The 24,956-nt window shown below is 42.6% G+C and overlaps 2 protein-coding genes across 4 annotated transcripts; one reads left to right on the top strand and one right to left on the bottom strand.

The window, feature by feature from the left end:
- Positions 1–8,677: 8,677 nt before the first annotated feature.
- Positions 8,678–17,150, top strand: LOC136452717 (splicing factor SF3a60 homolog). The gene is made up of 12 exons (XM_066453313.1): positions 8,678–9,067; positions 9,490–9,600; positions 11,642–11,746; positions 12,399–12,541; positions 12,966–13,062; positions 13,305–13,451; positions 13,568–13,639; positions 13,723–13,887; positions 14,740–14,817; positions 15,573–15,701; positions 16,323–16,469; positions 16,748–17,150. Exons 1-12 carry the CDS (start codon positions 8,894–8,896, stop codon positions 16,892–16,894), a joined length of 1,515 nt encoding a protein of 504 aa, XP_066309410.1. The 5' UTR covers positions 8,678–8,893; the 3' UTR covers positions 16,895–17,150.
- A 256-nt stretch (positions 17,151–17,406) lies between these two features.
- Positions 17,407–23,373, bottom strand: LOC136452716 (uncharacterized). 3 transcript variants are annotated; one of them, XM_066453310.1, is made up of 7 exons: positions 23,190–23,373; positions 22,164–22,310; positions 21,978–22,069; positions 20,819–20,915; positions 19,571–20,423; positions 19,346–19,479; positions 17,407–18,590 (listed from the first exon to the last, which is right to left on the bottom strand). In XM_066453310.1, exons 2-7 carry the CDS (start codon positions 22,253–22,255, stop codon positions 17,711–17,713), a joined length of 2,148 nt encoding a protein of 715 aa, XP_066309407.1. In that variant the 5' UTR covers positions 22,256–22,310; positions 23,190–23,373; the 3' UTR covers positions 17,407–17,710. The 3 variants fall into 3 exon arrangements, with proteins under 3 accessions (XP_066309407.1, XP_066309408.1, XP_066309409.1); XM_066453311.1 differs by lacking the exons at positions 22,164–22,310; positions 23,190–23,373 and having other exon boundaries at positions 20,826–20,915; positions 21,978–22,008; XM_066453312.1 differs by lacking the exons at positions 21,978–22,069; positions 22,164–22,310; positions 23,190–23,373 and having other exon boundaries at positions 20,824–20,915.
- Between the last annotated feature and the right edge of the window lie 1,583 nt (positions 23,374–24,956).

Below are 24,956 nucleotides of genomic sequence, written 5' to 3'. Positions count from 1 at the left end.
TCCACCTCTGAAGACAACTTCCTCTCATTTTCAGATGAGAAAAAGAAGCCAGAATGATCACGAGAGAAAGACTGAGCAAAGAGAAGCAAGGTGTAAGAACAGAAGAAAAACAAGCATGCAAAAGAGGGGTAGCAATAAAACCTACCTGGAGCTTTTCACCAAAAGAAGTCGCGAGGGTCGACAAGCTCCCCTAGGCTGCGGTCAGCTCTGATAACCGATGAGTGGCATCGAACTGTTGCACCACATCATCAGAAAAAGAGGGGCCGCCGAAAGCAAGAGAAGGGGAAGGAGAAGCCGGCTGGGGCGAAGAAGGAACGACCAAAGCAACCTCCAGGGAAGCCGGAGCCAAACCCTCAGAAGGACCCAGCGCGACAGCCACAGTCACCTCCGGAGCGGCCAAGTCCGCAACTCCGCCGGGAAGCTCTGAAGCCCCTGCGGTGACTTCATCAACAGAATGTTGTGAGTCCCGAGGCTCGGAACTCATTGGCACGGCGGGAGGCAGAGAAGAAGTCGATGAAGAAATAAGAGAAGACGAAACACTGAAAAATGATAAAAGGAAGCACCATTAAGAACCAGAGGAAGGAAGATAAAAGCCAAAAAGATAAAGCTAGAATCTACTCACCCAACCACTTTCTTCTTCGCGAAGCCAAGAGAAGGCCTCGCAGGGGGAACCACGACGGCGAAGACGTCCCCGCCACCAGGCGACGGGCGCGGGATAGCCGACAACAGAGCCGCGGAAGAAGCCGGGGCTAGAGCCATGGAAGAACCCCGCACCGGAGGGGCAGTAGAGCTCGGGGCAGAGGCAACCAAAGAACTCGACACCGGAGCTTCAGGAGGAGTCGGCGCGGGAGTCTCGGAAGAACTCGCACCCGACCTCCGATTACTTCAAAAAGTTCGAAACTAAAAGTCAAGACGAAGAAGAGAAATTCAATACGACAAGAATATGAAAAACAACTCACCGCCGCATGACGAGGGGGACTTCATCATCCTCTTCTTCCTCAGCCAAGGAAACCAGAGCACCTACTGAAAAGAGAATAAAAGTACTCGGATCAAGAGAGAGACATGAAAATAAAGGAACAAAGAGTATTAAATGTGCTCACCTAAGAGCATGCTAGCAACGACTGGAGTACCTGAGGGAGTACTTGGTTTGCGAGGCTTCTTGGAGACAGGCAGGCCAGATGAAGACCCATCCGTTCGCCCCCTCTTTGGGATGCTGCGAGGGCCGCGAGGGACTAAACGAGGAACATATTCTTCATATACATCAACAAATCCGGAAGAAACCCCAGGAAGGACTGTAGAGGTTTGGGACTTACTAATTGCAGAGGTTCCAGCTAAACGATCCCTAGTCTCCGCCACAGCAGGGAGAACATCAAGGGGAATTGGATCGACAAAGTTTCGCCCAAGCTCCTGTGAAAAAGAATAAAACAACCGAGACAAAGAAAAGCTAAGCAAGAACGGATGCAGCAAAAGTATATAAAGTACTCAAACATAGACAACTCACAGCTGGAGGCGGGTTGATGGCCGAGAACTCAGAGACGGCAGGAGGAATGACGCTCACTCCTTTCAGCATCTTCTGGAGACGCTCAAGTACCTCCTCACCGGTCAGCTCAAGAGCTGGGACCATGCGTGAAGGATCCTCGGCCCCAGAATACTCAAAGTCGAGATGCTCCCGCTCCTTCAAAGGCTGAACCCGGCGACGAAGGAAGCTTGAAACAATACCAAAGCCGGTCAAACCCTACTGTTTCAGCATGCTAATCCTATCAAGGAGTGGCTGGATCGCTTAAATCTCAGCAGGTGACTCAAGCTTCTTGTCCCAGCGGTCATTCACCACAGGACCAGATCCGGAGTGGACGACAAGGGAAGGGATCAAATTGGCAGCGTAGAACCACTCGGCACGCCAATCTTTGATAGAATCGACCAGGTCATAATCAAAAAACTTAATTTTGAGACCCTGGCGAAACTGAATCCCGCAACCGCCGAGGGCGCTGGTTTCTTCACGGCGGGGTTGAGGTTTCAGACGAAAGAAAAAACAAAAAAGAGATAGAGAAGGAGGGATCCCAAGGAAGGCTTCACAAAGGTGAACAAAAACAGAAAGATGGAGAACGGCATTGGGGGTTAGATGGTTCAGACTAACCCCGAAATAACCAAGAAACTGATGAAGGAAGGCGAAAGCAGGAAGACAAAGTCTAGCGTGGACAAAGGAAACAAAAAGGACAATCTCACCAGGACCCGGAGCTGGAACCCGATGTTCGCCCGGAACTCTCCATTCAGCGATGACTTTGCTTTGGATCAAGCCATCGCTAACGAGCTCGCGCAGCTGGTCTTCGCTTGTTGTTGGAGCCGGCCAAACCTTCTGAGCTGCCCTCATGGCCACAAACTCCTGGTTTTCAATCAAAGAGAGGGATGACTCCTCGTCCACGAAGGTCGCCTAAGACTTGCTTGTGGTTTTCTTCTTTCTCATGAACTGGCGGAAGCAAAAAAGACACTAAGGAAGATGAAGCTAGGATGATGGTGCTCGGGTGATGGCGACAATGGCGGCGGCGGATTTCTGAGAGCTAGGGTTTAAAGGCAAGAGCTGGACAGCAAAGGAAAGGAAGATAAAAGGTCTTTAAATAGATTTTTTAGTGATATAAACGGCCCACAAGGCCCGTTAAAACACAATGTGGGAACGCAACGGTCCATTTACCGACGCAGCTAAAACGACGGAGGGCACAAATCCACACAACGGTACAAACCAACGGGCAGATTTCAGACTTATCCGTCCAACGCCACGGCAGGGTTATCAGATTGATACAAGAACAACCAGTCAAGCCAAGAAGAAAGAGAGGGTTACCTCACGAGGAACAAAAGAACCCGGTTATGTAAGAAAGAACTCGGTAGTCTCATGAACGACAGGGATCACAATAGAAAAGTCAAAGACAACTCAGAAGACAAGATTCGTTACATTACAAGCGACTTCAAAAATAGAAGATTACAAATCTTACAAGACCCAACGAACTCGGCACCACGAAAAGCAAAGTAGCAAAGAGGAACACGGACACGACTAGGCCCTGGAATGACTACGTGTCCCAAATTGCTACTCGGAAGGACAGACCGCCATTAGATACACTGTTTTCTTCAAAGGACGGACGCAGTGCATCCAAGGCGGAAATCGGCAGCACGGCAGGGCAACATGGAGCAGAGAAGTCCGGCGGGCATCTGTCTACCCAAGACCGATGTGATGCTAGATATGGTGTTGATCTGCACCGGACGGTCTCAAGACAGGCGACGAGGATCAACCCAGAACTGCCGGATGAAGGAACGAAGCCCACATCACAAGACTTCCTCCAACTACCACCACGTACATCCTGGCACAATGCTGTCGCGGGATTAGCCTACCTCTAATCCCTATCACAAGATTTCCTCTAGCTACGACAAGACACACAGGAACTACAAAATATGCCCGGGGGCTGCTCTACTTCACAAACTACCATGTTCATGACCACCAAGGTTTCAACAGAATGTCCAATGGATGAAAACAAGCACTCCGGGACAGAATTTATAGACCAAAGGATCGGCGTACATGGACTAGGAGTACCAACGAAATAAGCCTAACAAAGGACACAGTGAAAAGACAGGACTCAATAATAGACGACTCAGGCGAGAGGAAGCAGTACTCGAAGATGGGCATATGCGGAAGAATATACCAGCACAGTACAACCTATGAACAAAAAGCATTTACACTCAACCACCACCATACAACTGCATCTGACAACAGCAGACCATCAAAGAATACGCCAAGACCTCGCATCCGAGTTCTTCCTGAACAAAACAACACGGATATACGCTCGGAGGCTTGGCCAGCACCATAGCTTAATCAACACTAAGCTAGGGAACCCGGTTTTCATTTCAACTACTCCCGGAGGCTCGGAACCAAAGATAAAGGACCAAGAATACAAGAAACTCAAGACTACAACAACGACGATACATCAAGACTCTTCATCCGACTTCTTGTCTCCCAAAAGCACGACACTCAGTGGAGTGCAATTTCACCCAAAAGGAACCCGGACATAAGCTCGGAGGCTGCATACCACGAAACTACTCGGATGATGGTTTAATCCAAGATTAAAAGGCCGCCTCAGAAAGATGCCGCGAAACTACTCGGACGATGACATAATCCAAGTCTTGGGGACTACTTCAGAACACAAATTTTCAAACAAAGGATCAAGACCCTCCAACTTTTTGTTCCAAATAGCAAGAGGCTCGGGGGCTACACTCAGTGAGTGCACTTTTTCTTCGAAAAAGCGCACGTCACCAAAAGACTTCCTCAACGCAGACCATTTCAAGACATTACGACAAAAAGAACCCGGAACGAGCCATATTCGAGTTCTTTTTTGATAAAACTTCAACGAACAATCAGAACAACTTTAAGACAAGATCCTCCAGCTCCTTGTTCCAAATAGTAAGAGGATCGGGGGCTACAACCAGATGGATGTATTTTTTTCTTAAGATCCTAAGAAGCGCTACAAGGTTTTACTCCAGAAAGCACTCGGATGACATCTTGTTCCTACTCAACAAAACTTGAAGGGGCAGAGCGAGACTTTCAGAGCTCAACCATGAAGTGCTCGGGGGCTTGTTGATACAGGACCCACAGGATACCCCACAAGGGAGAGAGAAGATCTAGTTCGACTAGGATTCTTCCCGTGTAAATCTTAGTAATAGAACTATTAAGTAATCCTACCAGGAAATCTCATTGTAAACCGACTAGGACTCTGGCTTCCTGACTATATAAAGGAGGGCAGGGCTCCTGTCAAGGTAACACAACACTTCATAATCAATCCAACGCAAAGGCCTAAGGTCGACTGGACGTAAGGTTATTACTCGATCTACGATCGAGGGCCTGAACCAGGATAAATCGGCTGTCTCTTGCGTTAACCATCGAGTTCAGCATACGCCGAAGCCCGAACATACTGCCCCGGGTACCCCCGTGGCAGGCTTTCGGTGGCGAAACATCGACATTGACTTGAGTTCCTTTCATCGTAGTAAGTTATGGAAAGGATGAAAATGATGGTTATGAGATTATGCAAGAACTCAACTGGATATGGTTATTATTGTGATGAATTAATGGTATCAACATGTTTGGCATATGATAGTTGCTAATCTAGTATGAGACAGGATTAATAACTGGTGATTTTCCAATTAAAGAGATGTTGGATAACTTATGCTTTTTCTGCAAATAATGTCTACCAGCTCTACTTATAAAGCCTTGCATACTCCTTGGTGTCTTAGTATATTAGTTGGACGGTAAGTCTCGCTGAGTACCTTCTCGTACTCAGGGTTTTATTCCCTTTGTTGCAGATAACATTATGTTTCATGGCTACTGCAAGAACTGTCTTGCTCCTGCTGTGGATGAGAACTAGGACCATGGGCAATGGTCATTCTGTATTTCATCTCACCTTTGTGCTTTTGGTTGGAGATGACTATGACACTGGCTTTGTATTAAACTACGTGTGATATTTATGTTAAACTACTTTGCTTTCGCTACTTTCAAACTTGGTTTGTAATAATTATTCGAACTCTGATGTATGAGCCATATTTGTGAACTGTGATGTAACATGTGATTGGTTGTGTTGAATCTCTACGATCTTGGTTTTATATGTTGGTTGTTTGAGATCTTTCGTGATTTCATTGGACTACCGAGTTTATATGGGCTCAAGTACGACGGTTTGATCACTTCGGTGATTGATATTGTACTTGTGCTCCTATAAATTGGATGGTTCTGTGACAGCGGGCCTCGGGCGAATCGGAGAATCGGTTCCCTGTCCGAGGCCTTACGAGCTGGCCTCGAGCGAGACGGAGGATCGGTAGGCCGCCCGAGGCCTCTAGCGAGGCGGAGAGTAGGTGGCCTCGAACGAGGTCGAGGTTTAGTCAGTAGTTGTCTCTTGGCTTTGATTTCGGCAGGGTCTAAGCGATTTTTTCGGTTGTTGCTTAGGAGACCCCTTTTTATGGTACCCGACAAGTTGCGTGTAGGAAAGGAGGGGGCGGAAAAGAATTGAATCAGTGTAAGGTTTTCTATATGAGAATATATTCCGTTACTTAACTCGATCCAGACGAAACACTAACATGAACGAATATACATCCACGACCCATGAACACATGCGCGAAGGGTCTAGAGACCATAGCACAATTGTCTCAACAGAACTCGCAAAAGGGACCCTTATGAAAAATAAAATTTACAACAGAGCCTTTTGAAGTTTGAATGCTTTCCAGCAGCACCGACGACCACTGTTGCCAAGTATCAACACCATTGCAATCACCGACGAAGCCCAAGTCTGATAGAAGGGGATGCTAGCACTCCCAAACCAAGGACGACAGCATCGCTCAAAAGCTTCGAAGAGAGCCACACTAGAGCCCTACCCATAGATTTAGGAAAACAAAAATCGTTGAAATCCATTGGCCCGAGGCACCCTCCATGTCTCCTTGGTCGTGGATATGAGCTTGCCTCGGAATGGCAACAAGAGGCTCCAAATCCAAATGCGTCATCATGTGAGACCCACAATTGCTCTTCTAGATACACATAACTAGGTCGCCGTTGAGGCATCAGATAACACTAGACTCCTGTATAAGAGCAACTAGAAATTGATACCTCTGCCAAGGCATTAGACTCTGAAGACCTAATCCTCATAGACCCTTCACCAACGTTTGAGCAAGCGCCGTCGAGACGAGGGCAGAATTGGAGAGACTTATTCCATGATGCTGATGATGCCACTGTCTCACCATCACCGCTCGAATATACTAGCCTAAATAAACTAGGACCTAATCTATACTACCGGACAGAGGAACACTGATTTCCTAAGCATTCCACTAGAGGTGAAGAGGAGCGACATTCTCGCTGGTGGAAGCATACTCCCCTTAGCTGGCACCCTTTTCGTCTATTCAAGAGGATGCAATATTGGGTGGCACCCTTTTTGCCTGTTAAGAGGACGCAATATTGGCATTGGCGGATCCAGGGGGGGCTGGGGGGGCTGCAGCCCCCCCGGGAGAGTGATTTTGCCTTGATATTACTGTAGAAAAAATGTGATTTCATCGTTAATCTTCAACATTTGTTCTAAATCTCTATTGATTAGCCCCCCCTGAGGTGCTCATCCTGGATCCGCCACTGAATATTGGTACGCTGAATTGGAGGCTAGGCGCCATAGCCGCTCGAACACACTAGCCTAAATAAACTAGGATCTACTCTATATCACCGGATCCGAGTATAGAAAAGGGTTATTTTGATTGGTACCATTACAATTTTTAAAGTTTTGAGAACTACCATTACTATTCACCTATTTTGAAATGAACCATTACAATTCTTCAGCACTCTGAAATATACCATTATATACGCTTTGGATGCTGTTGGGCTCATATGCAGACCAACGTATTTCCGTATTGACAAGAGTACCCCTCTGTCCTCCTCTTCCTCCATATGACTGCCGTGTGGGTCCCGTCTGTCATCTTCTTCCTCCATGCCATCTTCTTCCCTCTACAGCATACCGACCAAGCGCCGACGTCGGAGCCTGTGTTAGCCGCACCGCTCGTTGCCAACCTCGTCCCCGTAGCTCGCAACAGCCAAGGATGGCGCCGCCACTGCCGTAGAACGGATAGGAGAAGGGGATTGCGGCGACGTAGCACATCGTCAACTCGCTCGCTAGCTCCATAAACGCCGCCGCCGACATGATCTGCATCCTCTCCGGCTTCGACAACCACCACTCGCTCACGTCCGACCTCTTGCCTCCTCCACCTACCACCGCCGTCGATTCCATCCTAGAGGCGGACGAGTCCGACTCCGACGAAGACGACACGCCACGGCCGCCTGCCTCGCGGGCGCGCCGGAACCGCGCGGGTCGAGGCCGGGCTCCGCCACCTGCCCGTCCGTGGGGCGCTGTCGCTCGCCGCCGGGGACCTCGAGGCCTCGCTCCTCTTCTCCGGCAGCTCTCGCTCACGGGGTAGCACTCGCTCTCGTCGCCGAGGACTTCGACGCCTCGCTTCGGCACCTCATCGCGAGCGCGGGCGACGCCGCCGCCGGCAGCCTGGCGTGCGGCAGCAGGACAAGGCCGAATGGCTGCACAGGGAGTTAGGGGAAGAAGACAGGGAAGGAGGAAGGTGATGATGAGTGGGGTCCACACGTCAGTCACATATAGAGATGAAGGTGGAGGGGTAGTCTTGTCCATTCAAAAATATGATGACGTCATGTACACCTGCAGTTGTGCCCAAGGTCTCCCCAAACGTGCATCATGGCATATTTCAGAGTACTGAAGAATTGTAATGGCTAATTTCAAAATAGATGAATAGTAATAATAGTTCTCCAAACTTTAAAAATTATAATAGTACCGATCAAAATAACCCTACAGAAAACACCAACTAGCCTACCTAATAAGAGCAAGTATAATAGCAGGCTGTAAGCCGACTAAATACTGAGGTGGAGGAGAGAGGGGAGGAGAGAGAAGAAGCTGACTGTAAGCTTACAGTCGGCTTGAGCACAAGAACAAAAAAAAAGTCTGTGAAAGAGACAAGTGGGCCATATATTAACTGTAAAGAGCTAACTACTGTATGAGCAGGCTAAAAAAAGCTGCAAAAAATCTTATAGCCAGGCAGCCAGCCGACCGTATTATTAGCCTGGCTCTGAATAAACCCAAGACCTACTCCATACCACCCATTTTTTTTTCTTACCTGGAGGCTGGAGCTTCGGCTCTCCCAGACGGGCCCAAATCTGTCCCAAACTCGTCCTCGTTCTCGTCCCGCGAAATCGAAATCTGTCCCAAAACCCTAGCTACCCGGCGCAACTCCTCCCCCTTCCCGCCTCTCTGCGGCGCTGCGCGACACCCGGCCTCCGCCGGAACACCGGAGGCGGGTGTAGCCTAGCGGGCGGGCCATGGCGTCAACGGTGCTGGAGGCGACGCGGGCGGCCCATGAGGACCTGGAGAGGCTGGAGCGGCTCGCGGTGCGCGAGCTGCAACGGGAGCCCGCTAATCCGCGCGACCGCCTCTTTCAGTCCCACCGCGTCCGCCACATGCTCGACCTCGTCGTCTCCACCTCCGGCAAGCTCGTATGTCCCCTTTTTCTCTTTCTCAGGGTTCACCACTCCATCCACTTCAGTGATTCGCTTTGCTTAGCTGGGTTAGGTTTGGACACGATCGATATTTGCAGTTTCTGTTCAATCGGGATGTTTGCTTAGGGTTGGCTTCTGAGTGTACGAGGAATTACAGATCCGGCTTTCTGGATCCGGCTTTCTCGCAGTTCTTGTTTATCTCTGAATTCGATCTGTGTAGATGGATTTTGTGCCCTTATTTTTTAGTTGGCACAACTGGTTAGTGTTGTTTCACCGGAGGTTGTGGCTAGGGTTATTTCTGTACCGTTCTGCCCCCTCCTTTCTCTTTTGATCTGAGTGAGGAATTTCCCTTTAGAAATTGAAATTTTGCTGTCCAGTGACGATCTCACTTTTGCTAATGTTGCTTGTGACTTGTTTAGGTGGAAATCTATGAGGACAAGGACAATGCTAGGAAGGATGAGATCAATACTCATCTTACTGCGCCCACGCAAAGTGGACTGTTTAGCAAGTACTATGAAAGGCTCAAAGAGGTATATATATATAATATAACCTTGCTTAGCTGCTTGCCTGACTGTGACAAAAGCCAAATAGATTCCAGTACTCACTACTCAGGCACCAAAGCTAATGATGCTGCATATTATGTTTTTCTTTTTGAGATGAGTCTCCTCTGCTTTTAAGAAAGCAATAATGTACGGTACAAACTATCTGGCTGGAGATACCAGCTTGCAAACACAAATAAAAGCAAACCGGAAAGAATTATCCTGTTACAACACAACTAAAGCTCCGTAATGTCCGGGACAGGAATAGGTGAAGGCCTGAAGTTGTTCATCCAGTTCCAAATGATCTTCTCCACTCTAATGTGGTCTTTTGGCTTTAGTAGTGGTAGCTCCATCCACTTCTTCCGAAAAGATATAGCATAAAACAGCACTTCAGAGGGGTGGCTAGGATATTTCCTCCCAAATTTCATCTTATTGCATGTTTTCCAAATTCACAATGCCAAGCCTGCAAAGAAAAAAGAAGGTATGTAAGCTGGGGTAAATTCAGGTTAGTTCTAGCCTAACTTCCCATGACGTCCGATCTAGAAATGGGATGGGAGTCCCAACCGAAAGCCTCTGTAAAACTGCACCATGCAAATCTAGCAATAGGCCATCTAAAGAAAATATGGTCTATGTTCTCAGGTTCATTAGAGAGACCAATGCACATGCCATTGCTGGGCCCTTCTTTTTGAAACTGTTGTGGCCTGTAATTTACAATAGAAGAATTGATAATTTTCATAGGCGGTTTTCATTTCCAAAGTTCTTTTGTCATACTGTCACTGACCCCTCCATCAGTTAAAAGTATGTATAGAGATTTGGTAGTGAACTACAGCCATCAAATACACTCATGGATTGTAGTGACATGAGGATAGAAACCCACTGTCATCTTCAGCTCAATATTCAGCCACTGTAGCATTTGGTTCTTCACAAATCCTATGTAACTCAGGGTACTCGGTTTTTAAATGGCCAATCCATATATCATTCCAGAAAAAAAAATCTTCCTGCTATTGCGTGCCTTGCAAATAGCTCCACTTTTGAACAAATATGTAAAACTTATGTAGGCTCTTATGTTTGTATAAATAGTTCCACATTTGAACAGATGTCTAAACTTATGTATAGAGAATTGCCTTTATGTTTGGAATTAAATGAGCTATGAGTTATCATCTGGTGTGTAGTTGGTTTGAAGAATTGAACCAAGTACCATTTGAGCCTCGCACATATTTCCAAATCCATTTTACAAGCAGACATTCATTCATAATCTTGGTCTCAATTATCCCAAGACCACCTTGGTCTTTGGGTCTGACTACGATTTCCAACTTAGCCATATGACATACTGTTGAATTTATCTTATGCACTTTGATAGAAGATTTTTGACCTGATAGAGTTCATCGCTTCATCTTATTATGAACTCTGCTAATTGTAAAATCACATTGTATATATAAGCATATGTTAACCTTCCGAAGATTAATGTTTTACCCTTCCATGGGTCTAGTCTCCTCAGAATCTTATTGTGAATATCTGAAAATGCATTAAACCCCATAATATGTCAATCAGAAACAGGTAGGTGCATATTATGTATCAATAGAAGAACATGATATTGTTTTTCAATGGTGGTGCCCTTTTTTAACCAAATGACTCGTATGAATATCCAAAAGTAGACAAGTTGAAAACAGAATGATTTTGACAACAACCAAGATTTCATGCATCTAATTAAAAACATTTCTTTTTTGTGGTGTGTGTGTTTGGGGGGGGGGGGGGGGGGGGGGGGGGGGGGGGGGGGGGTACTCTTTTTTTGCTGTCCCAAAGTAAGCCTTGGAAATTGAACTGATCAGTGATCAGACATTGGGTCGGTTTCCCTATTATTGTGAGATTTGCACCATGTTGATCCTTTACATGCATCCTTTTTTGGGTCCCATTGGCCCTCTGTTGTTGAAGAAGCTGTGCTAGCAAACAAATATTCATTTATCAGCAAATATCTTGTCTTTCTTAGTTTTTGTGAATTTTGCCTTAAGTATACTTTTTTGCTTGCTTGCAGATCCGTGAATATCATCGACGGAACCCATCGGCCCGTTTTGTCAGTACAACTGATGACTATGAAGAGCTTCTAAAGGAGGAACTAGTTATTGAATTCACTGGCGAGGTATTGTCACCTTTTTTGTTGCTTGTAACTCTGCTCGATATTTTGTGTGCCTTTTTATCATGAGCCATATGACGTTTAATCTTAGTAATAACTTGTTACTTGCATGCATTTTCTTAGTAACTTGTTACTTGCATGCATTTTTCCTGATGATTGATACTTATATGCCTGTGCCTATTCAAGCCTTTAAAATTATTGCAGTTTACCTGGTACATCTTTTTTGCAATTGTATGTGCCATTTTATAGTCTTTGTTTTAACCTGTGCAAGTTACATTGCTCATCAGTAGGGTTCTGCTAAAAACCTTTTAGAGTCCGTCAGTGCCCTTCCTTTTCCTTTCACTACAGTAGTGTTGAAGCTGAGGGTATCTCCGTTGTGATACGTGTACTTTAATTTCTGCAGGATTGTTTGATTCCTCTTGTGGGATCTTGGTGGTGTTGATGGTAAGATTTAGACAATGATTGAAACTGCGATGGAGAATGATCAATAACTTGACAATCATTCAATGATCTATTCCTTTTTTGATTTTCACCGCTGTGTGGTCCTTTTCCTGCTAGATCATGTTGCATATTCACTACATTTTTTCTGTTAATATTCTACTATTCTCACAATAGTTCTAATTAGGTTTGCTAATGACCTGGTTCTGCATTTTGATAGGAAACTTTTGGCCGTTACCTTGACTTGCATGAGCTTTATAACGAGTTCATAAATTCCAAGTTTGGAACGCTGATGGAATACTCGGCTTATGTTGGCTGTTTCTCCCAGACGGACAAGATCTCACATAGTCATAAAGCTACCAGGTATGTCATGCATTTTCACTAAGCTCTTAAACATATGATCTCCTGGCATGGGCTTGACTAGTATGGCTATGCCATACCGACCTCTGGTTGAATCCCCTTTTTTCTTTTCTGATAGTGGTAGCATGTGGTGAGGGACACTGCAGGGAAATTACCTACCGTAGGTTAGTAGGGCTCAACATGTTCAAATCTATATGTAGGATAGTTGCTCAGCTGGTTATTGTTTTACTTGTCTAGCATTCATTTCATATGGTTCATAGGGGAAAAAACCTAAATCGTGGTATAGGGCAATGCATATCCAAGTACATATGTATGATAGTTGCTCAGCTTTTTCACCTGTTTAACATTCATTTCATATGTTGGTGCACTTATATGTCAATTGTAATGCTGAATATTGTTTATATCTTTCAATTTGTTTAATTGACAGACAATACAGAGAATACTTGGAACACATTTTGGAATACCTGACATCATTTCTGTATCACACAGAGCCATTGCAAGACATTGATAAGATTTTTTTAAAGGTCAGCCTTATTTTACCTTTTTTCTATATTAATGTCCCTTTGTGTTCCGCATGCTTATGTGATTATGCAGTGTTTTACTTCGGATTATACTCTGCTTTGTAGCGTTTTTAACTATGATGTCGCTCCTTTATATTCATTTAGGAGCTGCTAATAGTGGTTTGGCAGTAATTTGTTCAATAGCATAGAGCATATTTATGGTTAAATTCTTATAACTAACATTGTAATGTCATATATTTGTACAGCTGGAGAGTGAATTTGAGGAACGATGGGCCAATGGAGAAATACCTGGATGGGGAAATAAAGGTGCAGAAAAGGAGTCTGAAATAGATCTTGATTACTACAGCACAGTTGAAGAACTTGTTGAGCTCGGCCCAGAAAAATTAAAACAGGTTTGATCTTAAAACATTATGCTGTGTTACCAAGCATTATTTTCTTGTCTGGTATCATCAACTGTACATTGGTTCTTTGTCTGATTTGTTCTGTTGATTCATTTACATCCTTTTAGGCTTTAGCTGCTCGAGGTTTGAAGAGTGGTGGTACTGTTCAACAGCGTGCGGATCGGCTTTTCTTGCTGAAGGTTATATTAAAGACTCTAGTGCTACCTATTTTTGTTACCTTTTTACCATTTCTTTTGAACTTACTGTTGATTATATTTTGCAGCTTACACCGTTGGAGCAACTGGATAGGAAGCATTTTGCCAAAGTTCCACATACTAAAGATGGCTCAAACACAGCTTCTAATGGCAACACTTTTAAGGATGATATGAAGAAAGAAATTGCATTGATGGAAGGAAAGATGAAGCGTCTTTGTGAGCTGCTAGATGAGGTCTGCTCTTCGCTGCTCCCTGTGTTTACGCATGTAATTTTGGACGCATGGTACACTCGTACAAATGCACTAGCATGTGCAGTCAATCCTTTTGCGACCACTTAATTCCTCGTACAAGCTAATCCTGTGAAGATGAAACCTGTTTTACTTTGAGGAATGTACTTCATTTCCATCTTAGGCTAGTCTATTCAAATGGAATATGGATTTCTTTGGCTAGACCATCTTGTTTGTCTAGATTGAGTTGGTCTTCTCTAGAAATCTGTGATCATTTTTTGTTTTGGGTGTGTGGCTTGCTGGCATTACACTGTTCCTCAAATTGCAGTTTTAGGCATGCAGGGAAGTACTAATAAGGTATGATTGTAGACTCGTTCTGAAATAGTTCATGTGATATGTGGGTGCTTTCTTCGTCAGTCTATTCATGTGATATGTGGGTGCTTTGTTCTTTTGTGTATCTTGTATGTGTGAATTCTCTATCACCTTTTGTTTGTGTTGAAAGCTCCATTTATATGACCACAACTTAAAACATGCTTTGGAAGGCATTATAAAAAATTAACAGATGATTAGTGCACCGCCTCTTGCTTTTTTCCTAATAATAAGTTAATACTGTGTATGTACTGCTCACCAATGTGATCACATGCCAGTTTTAATATGGTAGATATGTATATTTTTTGTTTGCAAACCCAAGCACAAACTGGTACGAGCACTGTGCTACACTTCCATTCCAGAACGATCCACTTCTTGTTATTACTAACCTTCCTTTTTGGAAGGGCTACTAGTATCTGCTACATCTTTTTATGTCTATATGTTGACATTAACCTGACATATCTTTGACACTTTATGTTGCTTGTGTAGGCCTTTGTAAGGACAAAGGAAAATGCGGAGAAGAAGCTTACTTTGACGTATGAAGAGATGGAAGCAGAACGGGAGGAGGTAATTAGTTACTTATCCCTCTCTTATATTTTTTTTTATCAATTTGTGTCTTGCACTATTCATGGAGTCCAGAACGTGTTCTTCTCTATTTTCAATGTTGTAGCTGCTGCTGTTCTTTGTTGTGCTATCTTGAAAACACCAATGAGTGTGTTTTTTTAACAATTTTAAAATATAAACTGACATGTGCATGTCCAATATGCTTTAGAAAGAAAACTACTCAGCTAAACATGCTTTTGGCTGCTTTTTTCTCAGTATTGTTGCCTACCGAGATATACCAAAATCATATTCATGAACATGGAGTACCATTTTTTCCCCCTAAAACAGTTCTGCAAGTGTCTTGGATGTAACCCCCCCTCATTTTTGTATTCTGAAAATCCATTCTCTGGGTCATGGTATGCCCTTTTGCTTTGAAAAATTGGTACAGTACATAGCGAATAAGTTTCCAAGTCATTTACTATGTATATTCCATGGTGATTTGCTGATTAGTGTTGTCACATTTAGCTCTAATAACTGATTAAGCTGCATACCATGACAAGTCCAATGTAAAATCTTAGTGGGTACTGGTAGTAGCTTGTTGTAAAGGTGAGCGAATGTTTTCAGTTAGGAACTTAGAATGCAGTTCTTGGCTTATTTGCTTCAAATTCTTTGTATGATCTTATACGACTTGGCTGAACATAGTATTTTTCTTTCATGGAAGTATAAGCTACTTAGTTTTTCAACTAGTGGCTTATATATATGTATGTCTTTTTCTATAGGAGGAGGTACAAGCTGACACTGAGAGTGATGATGAAGAGCAACAAATCTACAATCCTCTCAAGTTGCCAATGGGTTGGGATGGCAAGCCTATCCCCTATTGGCTGTACAAGCTACATGGCCTTGGGCAGGTAACTATTTGTCATATTTGGGAGTTGGGAGTATATTTTCTAGTAGCTTGTTCCCTCTAGTCGTAGGCAGCGAGATGGCGCATACCACCAATGCTTTCACTCATGGTACAGATTGATTATTTGACACCCATTTAGATGTCAGTAATTTATGAACTGATCAGTCATCACTTCAAATCTATGACGTGAAAAATGAAATTCTGTTTTGCTATATAAATTGGATAGCCATCCTTTTTCAGTGACTAACACTTCTGCAAGGTAATAATGATGTTGCAGTATAGGATGAATATGAAGTCTTCTATTATGTTTTCTGCAGTGTTAACATTTGATAATAACCTTTGGACATTAATTTCTAAGCACTTTCCACCTAATGAGGTGGTTGTTTTCTCCTCACCCAGTCTAGAGCATTAAAAGATTGTTTCTGCATAAACTGTGCTAATTTAGAAATGCGATCCATCTGACTAATGTTTTTACGTGATCACATGTTCATGTTTGTTAGTGCATTTTCCCTTTTCCGGAACTGCTTTGAACTGGAACATCAAGGCACCCTTTGCCTTCTATGCTTAGTAATCTCCATCAAATTTGGTATCTGATGTGTTTTTAACTGTTATATGGTTTGTTCAGGAATTCAAGTGTGAGATATGTGGAAACCATAGCTATTGGGGGCGAAGGGCTTATGAGCGTCATTTCAAGGAATGGCGTCATCAGCATGGGATGCGATGCCTTGGCATTCCCAATACTAAGAATTTCAATGAAATTACATCCATCGATGTATGTCATCTCTTGTTTTGTTGATATTATTTTCTTTACTTGGTATACTTATTGATACATAGCTTACTGCATTGTTTATTCTCCAAGTAATGAATAGTTAGGTCTTTTAGTTTTTACTTGCCCATATCATATTGGTTTTCCACTTTTCCTTGTCCTTTTTTATTCTGTTTCCTTGTATGAAACATAATGCAAATGAATGCATGCCTGCCCGCCATATTCTTGACATTGACCGTTTTATTGTATGTGTTTTAACATTTTTTTTATTTCTACACTGTCAGGAGGCGAAAGTGCTCTGGGAGAAAATTCAAGCACGACAAGGGGTGAACAAGTGGCGGCCAGACCTGGAAGAAGAGTACGAAGATCAAGAAGGCAACATCTACAACAAGAAGACCTACACTGACCTGCAGCGTCAAGGCCTGATCTAGGGCTCCTGCTGGTTAAGTGTCGGGATTTGTTCAACTGTATCTCATATAGTTGTAACTCTGAATATATTGTGCCATTTGGCATACGTTTTATGTAGCAAGATGATACTCCGGAGCTCGTGTGCTCTTCCTGGTTGTCATGTTACTCTTCTCTTGTGTTTGCCCAGCCTGGTCGTTCGTAACTATGTTATGTTTCACATTTTACTATCAAACATGTCGGTGTGTTGCAAAGCAAAGAACCCAATATATCTTGGCATTAGATTCCGTATATCATTGCTAGACTTGACTGACCATTTTAAAATATCCCAATCGGAGGGGATAAATGCAATCAGAGAAATTTTGCCTATTTAATATAAAGACGGTTATAGATATAGATATATAATAAAAAGATAGATAAACATATTTAGACGTACGCGCGTGACTGAATCTCATGTCCGGCTTTAATCAGTGCCTATGTTTTCACGCTGCTGGCTCTTTTCCCTATATGGAAAGTAATACCCTCAGCACAGCTTCCCTTACCTCCAACTTTGATTTATTTCTCGGCTACTATCAACAAAAACCTAGAAATCAATTACTACAACAAGCAGCTTTCTTATGAAAAAACATGCCTAAAAAATTGTTGCAGCCATTACATGAAGGCAGGATACATTGTCAAATCATTTTACATGTTACAAGCCTTTTCCAACTGGGTGAATAATTTCCGAATTATGGGTAGCCTAGTAAATGATCAGCAGGCCAAAAATTGTGAAAGTGGGAAATGTCTACACTAGTCTACAAGATTTACCAACTGAAAAGAAAAGACTCTTGGATGCCAAACAGCTATTCCTGCTTCATCTTAGATTCTGATTGGCGACACGGGTGCAGCAACACAAGGATGCACAAAAGCCAGCAGGGAAGATGGACAAGAAATAGGTACAGATACGTCGCGCTGCTCCATTCCCACAGGAACTCCATCCATATCCAGAAATCTCCAACATCTATTGTCCACCCCTTGGACACTCCTTTCATAATCAACAACGCAGCTGGAGGAAAACCCAACACAGCAAAAGCTATATTTGAAGCCAACAAAACTGCCCGAGGAAAGAAATTCATCCCTGATGCCTTCAGAGGCCGAGAAAACAAACACATTGGGATCACTATCAGAGCACCAAGCTGAGCTGTGGCAAAATTTATTATTGACATGAGCCCCAACCCGATGGAGATGGAAGTGATCATGGTAGCTTTCAGAAGTTTCCATTCAACACCAGCTGAGTATGGTGAGCCAAACAAGACTGACAGGGAGATCAGTACGACGATGGAGAGCACAGCCCAAATGAGTGCGCTTTGCATAGGTGTGGCATCAGGTATCTGAGTAATGTAATATGGAAGTAGTGAAACAAGTACTGCCCATAATTGGATAACAAGCAATACTTTTGCAGCTTGAAGCCATTTCCATGATCCACCCTTGCTTTGCAGAATATCAGCAATGTCATCTGCTTTACCGTCGTCTATCAACTTATCTACTGTTTTTTCCATGCTTCTACTGCCATCAGCAAGGGCAGCAGCAACTATTGGGAGAGGTGCCAACAACAATGCAAACGGAATCATATACACACCAACCGAAATGAACTTGCTTGGAGCTGTAAGGAAGTACAGGAAAAAGGACTGATGGAACTTCTCAAGCAGATTGTTCACAGAACGTGCCACTCCTTCAATTAACCTGAATCAAAAGCATTCTCTAACATGTCAAACAAATTCTACTGAGGAATCTTTTGCAGGAAATGAAAGCAAAGCTGTTAAACACCCTAAGGTTATCACCAAGTGGCAACATAAGAAGATCCTGTTCCTGTGCTTACTTAGTGCAACATTTGCATAAAACACTTCCATCCATGCACATATTTTCCATTGGGTTGTTATAGTCATGCAAAAAAAAAAAGACAAGACCAACTAATTATGGTGTTTCTCCAAGTTTTACAGTTCATGCTAATAATCTCATTCGTACCACTTATATTAAATATTTTTTATGCACATAATGTCTATGTACTGCCCCCGACAAAACCGTAATATGCTAAAATTCTTATAAAATCGTAACTATGAAATGGTCAGAGGCGCAAATAAGACTGGACTCAAGTAAATTTTTGCCTTTTATGTGGTTCTAACATGTAATCATATCCCTGATGAAATAATTTTCTGCAATAACTTGCAAGGTCACAGCAGATACAGAACTATTTACTGATCAGCTATTTGTTACTGGAATATAATACAACTTCAGCGATTGTTACATGTACATTAAAAATAGTTAAAACAATTTTTTGCCTGTTATGTTATCATTGCTGTGAAGTTACGGTACAAACAGTTCGATGCCTCAATGCATGAATGCAAACTCTTCTACTCCATTATTAAAATCAAAAGGTAGCCCCCATGCTCTAACAACAATGAAGCATTAAACAGCACAACTGAAACACAATATGATACCTTCCACCCCTTAGAAGAAACAAAGATTTAGCATGCTCATTTTTGACATGAAATGTTGGTGAAAATTCTAAAGAAACCGCGTCAACTTGATAATCACGGAAAGCACCATGGGACCCTGTGGGCACTCCAAGAGCCTGTATCGAACAAACCCCAATAAAAGGGACAGCAGAGTCATAAAAAAGGAAAGTGACATTAAGGTGAAATGGGAAAGTTAATTTCAATTACCTGGTTGTACATAGAGTTAGCTAGATTTGCAGTCCCTTCCACATAATCAGGGACTGCAATATCAAGCTTCCAGTCAGGATTTATTTTTCTTAACACACTTCCAAGAGTATGTAAAATTTCAGCAATAATCCTAAGCCATGCAGAGCTCAACAAAGAACTAAATGCAGCGATGTTCACACGAAAACCTTGTCTATGAACAGCCAAATAATGCACCACATTCAGAAGGTCCAAGTTTGGCATTTGTCCATTAGATGCCTCTGCATAAATCATAACACTATCCCTGTCACTAAATCTTCTGGTTTCCCCAACTTTAAATATGAGAGCAGCAGCCATTGTTCCAGCACGTTTGAAAGCCGTTACTTCTGTTTTTTCTGAATTACCATCATATATATGGTTTGCACCATACATCTTGGTATGCAATACCATTGAGTGACTCAAAAACACAGGATTATGATACTGGTTTAACCATGCAGAGACTGCAGCGTACTCTCCAAACTGTGAGTCTGCAGATAACCATACAACATCCTTGGACAGCCATGCTGCTCGACTTAAGAGAGAGAAGACAGAGAAACCAAGAGCCAGCGATAATAGTTCATTCGATTGAACTCTTTGAGAATTATAAGGAGTAACCAGCACTATTGCTTCTTTTCCATCGCCACGAGGAGCTCGTACAATGCCGATAGTGTTTATCCCAAAATTGGTGGCAGTGCCATTAGGTTTAATTGCAATATCATTTGTCATGGAGGTGAAGAACTTTAGAGGATGAAAATTCTTGCTATGAGGCAGAAACTTATGGTAACACACTTCTGCACCTAGAGCTTCTATTTGCTGTGCTATGAAATTTGACATACCTCTGTAACATAGCAAGCAGAATTGTAAATTAGAGGAAAATCGGCTAAAACTATTGGCCTTTTGCAATCCTAGGATTAAACTAGTTCCCTGTGCATATTCTCATATTTACAAGTCATAAAAAAATGTGAATTTAGCTTAATGAACTTAACAAAAAAAAGTTTATAGACATGTTTCTTATGCAAAACTGAAAAAAATAGATCTTTTACTATCAAAGCATTGAACTCTGATTTTGAGTTACATGAATTCTACTTGTATGCTTACTAGTATAACTCAAATGCAGTAGTAATCATGTACTTTACGCAAGTCTCTCAACAGCAGTCACGAAATATTGAGCATAACAGACCAGTTACAAAGATCGATGCATACAAATATTAAAGGCTGAATGAAGTAGCATACATTACACCTCTTGAGTCTCTAGCCACAGCTTCCATTCCTTTCATAAATCTGTTTGCTTCGATGGCATCTTCAGTAGAAAATAATGGATTGGCAGAGCCTACATACAAGAGGCTCTAGTTTTAGAGAAGGTTCCTTATGTAAGAAGTTCCAAAAGAGAGTTATAAATGAAAAATACCATTATCATTTAACAACATATATGTTCGATAATCAGCTGCTCTCTCATCTCGCTCTTTTGTCATAGCCTCATAGGCGCATAGGAACGGGGACAACTCCATGTCTGCCTGTCTATAGGATAGTAGCAGGTAGAATAGTAGCAACTACTCCGTAGTGGACAGCATGGCCCTCAGTTGAGTTCGTGTATTTTTGCTAGGACTTCTAATCTTCTATATATGAAGGGTAGAGGCATAGCTGCAGCTTTAATTCAACAGCACCATTCACTAGTGTTCATGTGTGTGTGCGCGCGCGCGCGCTCTGATCTCCTCTTCAATGTCCAGCGTGTGTGTGAGTGAGTGAGGGGTGTGGTGATACACACTTGAGTGACAGACCAACAATACACTCCGTTTTTGTGTGATTTATACTAGCTCGGTACAATGCATATTTTTGCAACCACATTGGATATGAATAGTCTGTCTTTACTATTTGATAACAAACATCAAAACCCACTATGTTATATCATATTCAACCATTTAATTTCGGAAGGTAATTCCTTGGCACATGATAAATCCAATGAGGCCCAAAGCTAAACTGAACACCCAAAAGGGCAGACCCAGTGCTGGAGGCTCCCATGTGAGTGTGGTCTGGGGAAGGGATAAACCGAGACAAGCTTTCCCCCCGCAAAATCTGCGGAGAGGCTGCTTCGAACCCACGACCTGGTGACTCAGTGAGACAGCTCTCACCACTGCACCAGGCCTACCCTTCTAAACTGAACACCCAAAGATCCAGGATATTTAGCAATATTGATATGTTGCTTCATCAGATGACTTATATTCAACAAAGCATGCTGAGAACAGTACAATGCACTTTATTATAAAATATCTACAGTATGCAGTCTGAAGAGATCTGGGTGTACGGCCACCAGACAGGCACACCCTTCAAAAACAACAGCGTGTATGCATCAATAGAGTAGCAGTAAACAAAAATAGAGAGAAGGGTAAAATACCAGGTATAAGAGCGTTCTCCGAGAGGTATGTGTTTTTTGCAAGTGAAGGAAGGAGTAGTAGTGCGATAATGCCTGCAAAGCAGCATATAACACTGACCCGAAATGGTGAATAATGAGTCGGGGGAACGAAAAAGGAAAAAAGGAAGGATTTATAGACTGCAAAAAAAAGGAGAAAGGATGGTGAACCTGAAGAGAATGTGGTGAGACACAAGGAATACACCAAGGCGCACAATGAGCCGCGGTTTTGGCTGTGTCTCTTGCTTGGCTGATGACTTCATGACTGTAATATAGTTGTTCAGGAATAGCTTGAAATGAAATCAACTATTCATTTGACTGCAAAATGAAATGAGAATAAACACATCAGCAGCGTAAAAAGAAAGTTTGAAGTCAATTAAAATATTATCAAGCATTTTGATTTCTGATTTAGAACATTTGCATCCATTTTAATTCTTAAATCCATTGAGTTATCTTTCATCAAAGGCATCCATGAAAAAAAAAGATGAATTCATGATCAATGATCTTGAGGCGTCACTAATGATTCAATTTTATCAAAACAAAATAAACAATAGCTAACCATTCGGCCTGGATGCAAGAAGAATGCATATGGACAATCATACTAACCCTCCATCATTAACTTATAGTCTTCATCCAAGAATACATGCAGCTAGGTAAAGCTTCGAAACAGCCAGACAGGTGTGGACTTGCACCAATCCACAAAGGTTTGGAATAGAAACTAGCACTGGTACTCCACCACGCGGGAAAACATAAGTGCAAGAAACTAGAATGGTTGGAATATCCATCACAGTAGCAAGACCTTTTCCCCCTTTTTAGATGGAACAGGTTTGACCTTTGCTTTCACTGAAAGCACAATTCAGCAGAGCTAGCATGTCTTAAGAAAGATCTAAAACTAAATGATGGACTTTAAAATGCCGATAGCGGGATCGAACCTTCACCATTTAACAAACAAGACCGTTTAGCTAAACCGAATGAATTAGCTCCAACACTAGCTACAGGCCTACAGAGCGTAGTCCGCCGTCACAGAGGCAGACCCAATAAAGGACATGGGGGCCGATAGAAGTTAGGCATAATACCTTTATCCCGAAAAATACACTTGTGATTAGATCAGATCCGAATACAGATTGCCAAATAGCTTAAATTAGGGTTCGGGTGCTCAGTTTTGCACGGCAGGAAGGGAAGAGCGGGCGGGCATACCTGGTGTGGTGGGTGCTGTCGCCGTCAAAGAGCCCGACGAAGAGCAGCAGCAGCTGGCCGTAGGGCGGCGGCGGCCGCCTAGTTGTCCCGCACGCCAGGTAAAGCGGGAGATGAGAACGGGAAAAAAGAAAAACACCGGAACAGGCAGGTTACCTGGGCGCGACACTGGCGCTCTCTCTCTCTCTCTCTCTCTCTCTCTCTCTCTTTTCTCTCCTTTTCTGCAGGTGCACGCAGGACGCGCGTACTATGCTGGTTTGTCAGAGCGGTCATGAAACTGCTGCATTCTTTGTTCATTTTTTTCTTCTTATTTTTTAGTCCATTAAAATACACAGTCGATTCTTAAACCTATACGGCTAAATCACATCGGTTACCATACTCCAAAAACATAGAAAAACGTACTAGTGGTTTGGTAACGGGCGTACAACTTATATCATTAAAAAACTAGGATAACTTGTAGTTTGAAGATTTACTCAACAATCATATCATGCATTCATCTTAGAATCATACTCCATAATAACATGTTTAGATGCATACTACTCTAATTCGTATACACATGAGAAGTTTGCATATTTTATCCAATAATTCATCCTAGGATCGACTTTAACTTATATAGGTATGGGAGAGAGGGAAAGACCACTGCAACACTCAATACTTTAATATTATATAAGTATTGTGTTACTATTTTTTAAAAAAAATATAGTTCATACTTGGAAATGCTAAAGCATTTTCCTTTTATACTCAAAAGTGGAGACCAGATAAATAAAATGGAACACATTATTCTAATCTGTGTGTTATCTAATTTGAGCCGCCTCTGTTGTCATTGTCAGAGGCGGCTGGGTTTTCAATCACTTTTAAAAATGTACTTGTACATATGATTAGATTAGTGAAACCTGACAAAGACCGTTAGAGAGGCAGATGTGAATTGAGCTGACTCAAGTCAGAAATAGAGCTATTGCTAAAAATCTTTTCTCTAGTACCTGGTGCTAAAGAAAGGTTAAATGAAAAAGAGATAAATATCAGGGGTTACCTTGCTAACTTTTGTTAAGTCAAGTGTGAAATCGAGTTGACCTTTATCTACGTGTCATTGAGCTGATAATCTACGCAAATAGCAGGAGAAATATCTGTTGCTGCTTTAACATGCATGTGCAGGCATGATCGGAGCAGATGCTCTAGCATATTTGATCTCATTCGTATAAAATAAGCAATAAAATAGTATATAGAGATTTTATTCATAGTTGATCATGATTCTATATATGTATTAAACAATTTGTAGACACTCAATCCATTATACAACTCTTTTTTTTTTGCTGAATCCGTGTGACGTGGCAAAACTTAGGTTGTACATGTTGCATGTACAGAAACTTAGCTAGAGCGACGTTTGTAACTTCCCTTCTAGATGCGTAATGCTTATGCCTTTCTATTTTCCCCTTTCGCCGATAAGTATGCTTGCGCGGCAGAGACTTTTTTTCCCTCCCTCACGATCCTTTTCTAGCTGTCCAGCACCTGCCCTCGTCTCACTCGAGCAAGCATTTTGTTACTACATTTTTTTGTCCTTTGGTATACATTGTTCGATGACGCACTATAAACAAATTCCCGCAACTTCTCTCAGCCTATTCGTTTGGCTGTAGCTTATCGTAAACGATCGTAAATTTTTAACCAAAACAATATTTTTCTCTCACATAAACCAACCAGCCGTGCTTCCTTACAAACCAGCGACCATACGAACCGCAAACCGAACAGGCTGTCTGTCGCTAAACCACAACGGTT

Source organism: Miscanthus floridulus, chromosome 5, assembly GCF_019320115.1.
Source record: "Miscanthus floridulus cultivar M001 chromosome 5, ASM1932011v1, whole genome shotgun sequence".
NCBI classification, from domain to species: Eukaryota; Viridiplantae; Streptophyta; class Magnoliopsida; order Poales; family Poaceae; genus Miscanthus; species Miscanthus floridulus.
The sequence above is the reverse complement of the archived record's forward strand: the minus strand, read 5'-3'. Positions and strand labels throughout refer to the sequence as shown.

Bases quoted from the DNA above. Each gene is read 5' to 3' on its own strand.
- LOC136452717 (XM_066453313.1), top strand. From the start codon at position 8,894: ATGGCGTCAACGGTGCTGGAGGCGACGCGGGCGGCCCATGAGGACCTG. The intron at 13,888-14,739 runs GTCTGCTCTTCG...TTGCTTGTGTAG, and splicing joins TTTGTGAGCTGCTAGATGAG to GCCTTTGTAAGGACAAAGGA. The intron at 15,702-16,322 runs GTAACTATTTGT...TGGTTTGTTCAG, and splicing joins AGCTACATGGCCTTGGGCAG to GAATTCAAGTGTGAGATATG.
- LOC136452716 (XM_066453310.1), bottom strand. From the start codon at position 22,255: ATGAAGTCATCAGCCAAGCAAGAGACACAGCCAAAACCGCGGCTCATT. The intron at 20,424-20,818 runs GTATGCTACTTC...GCTATGTTACAG, and splicing joins AGAGACTCAAGAGGTGTAAT to AGGTATGTCAAATTTCATAG. The intron at 18,591-19,345 runs GTATCATATTGT...CTTTTGATTCAG, and splicing joins TTTCTTCTAAGGGGTGGAAG to GTTAATTGAAGGAGTGGCAC.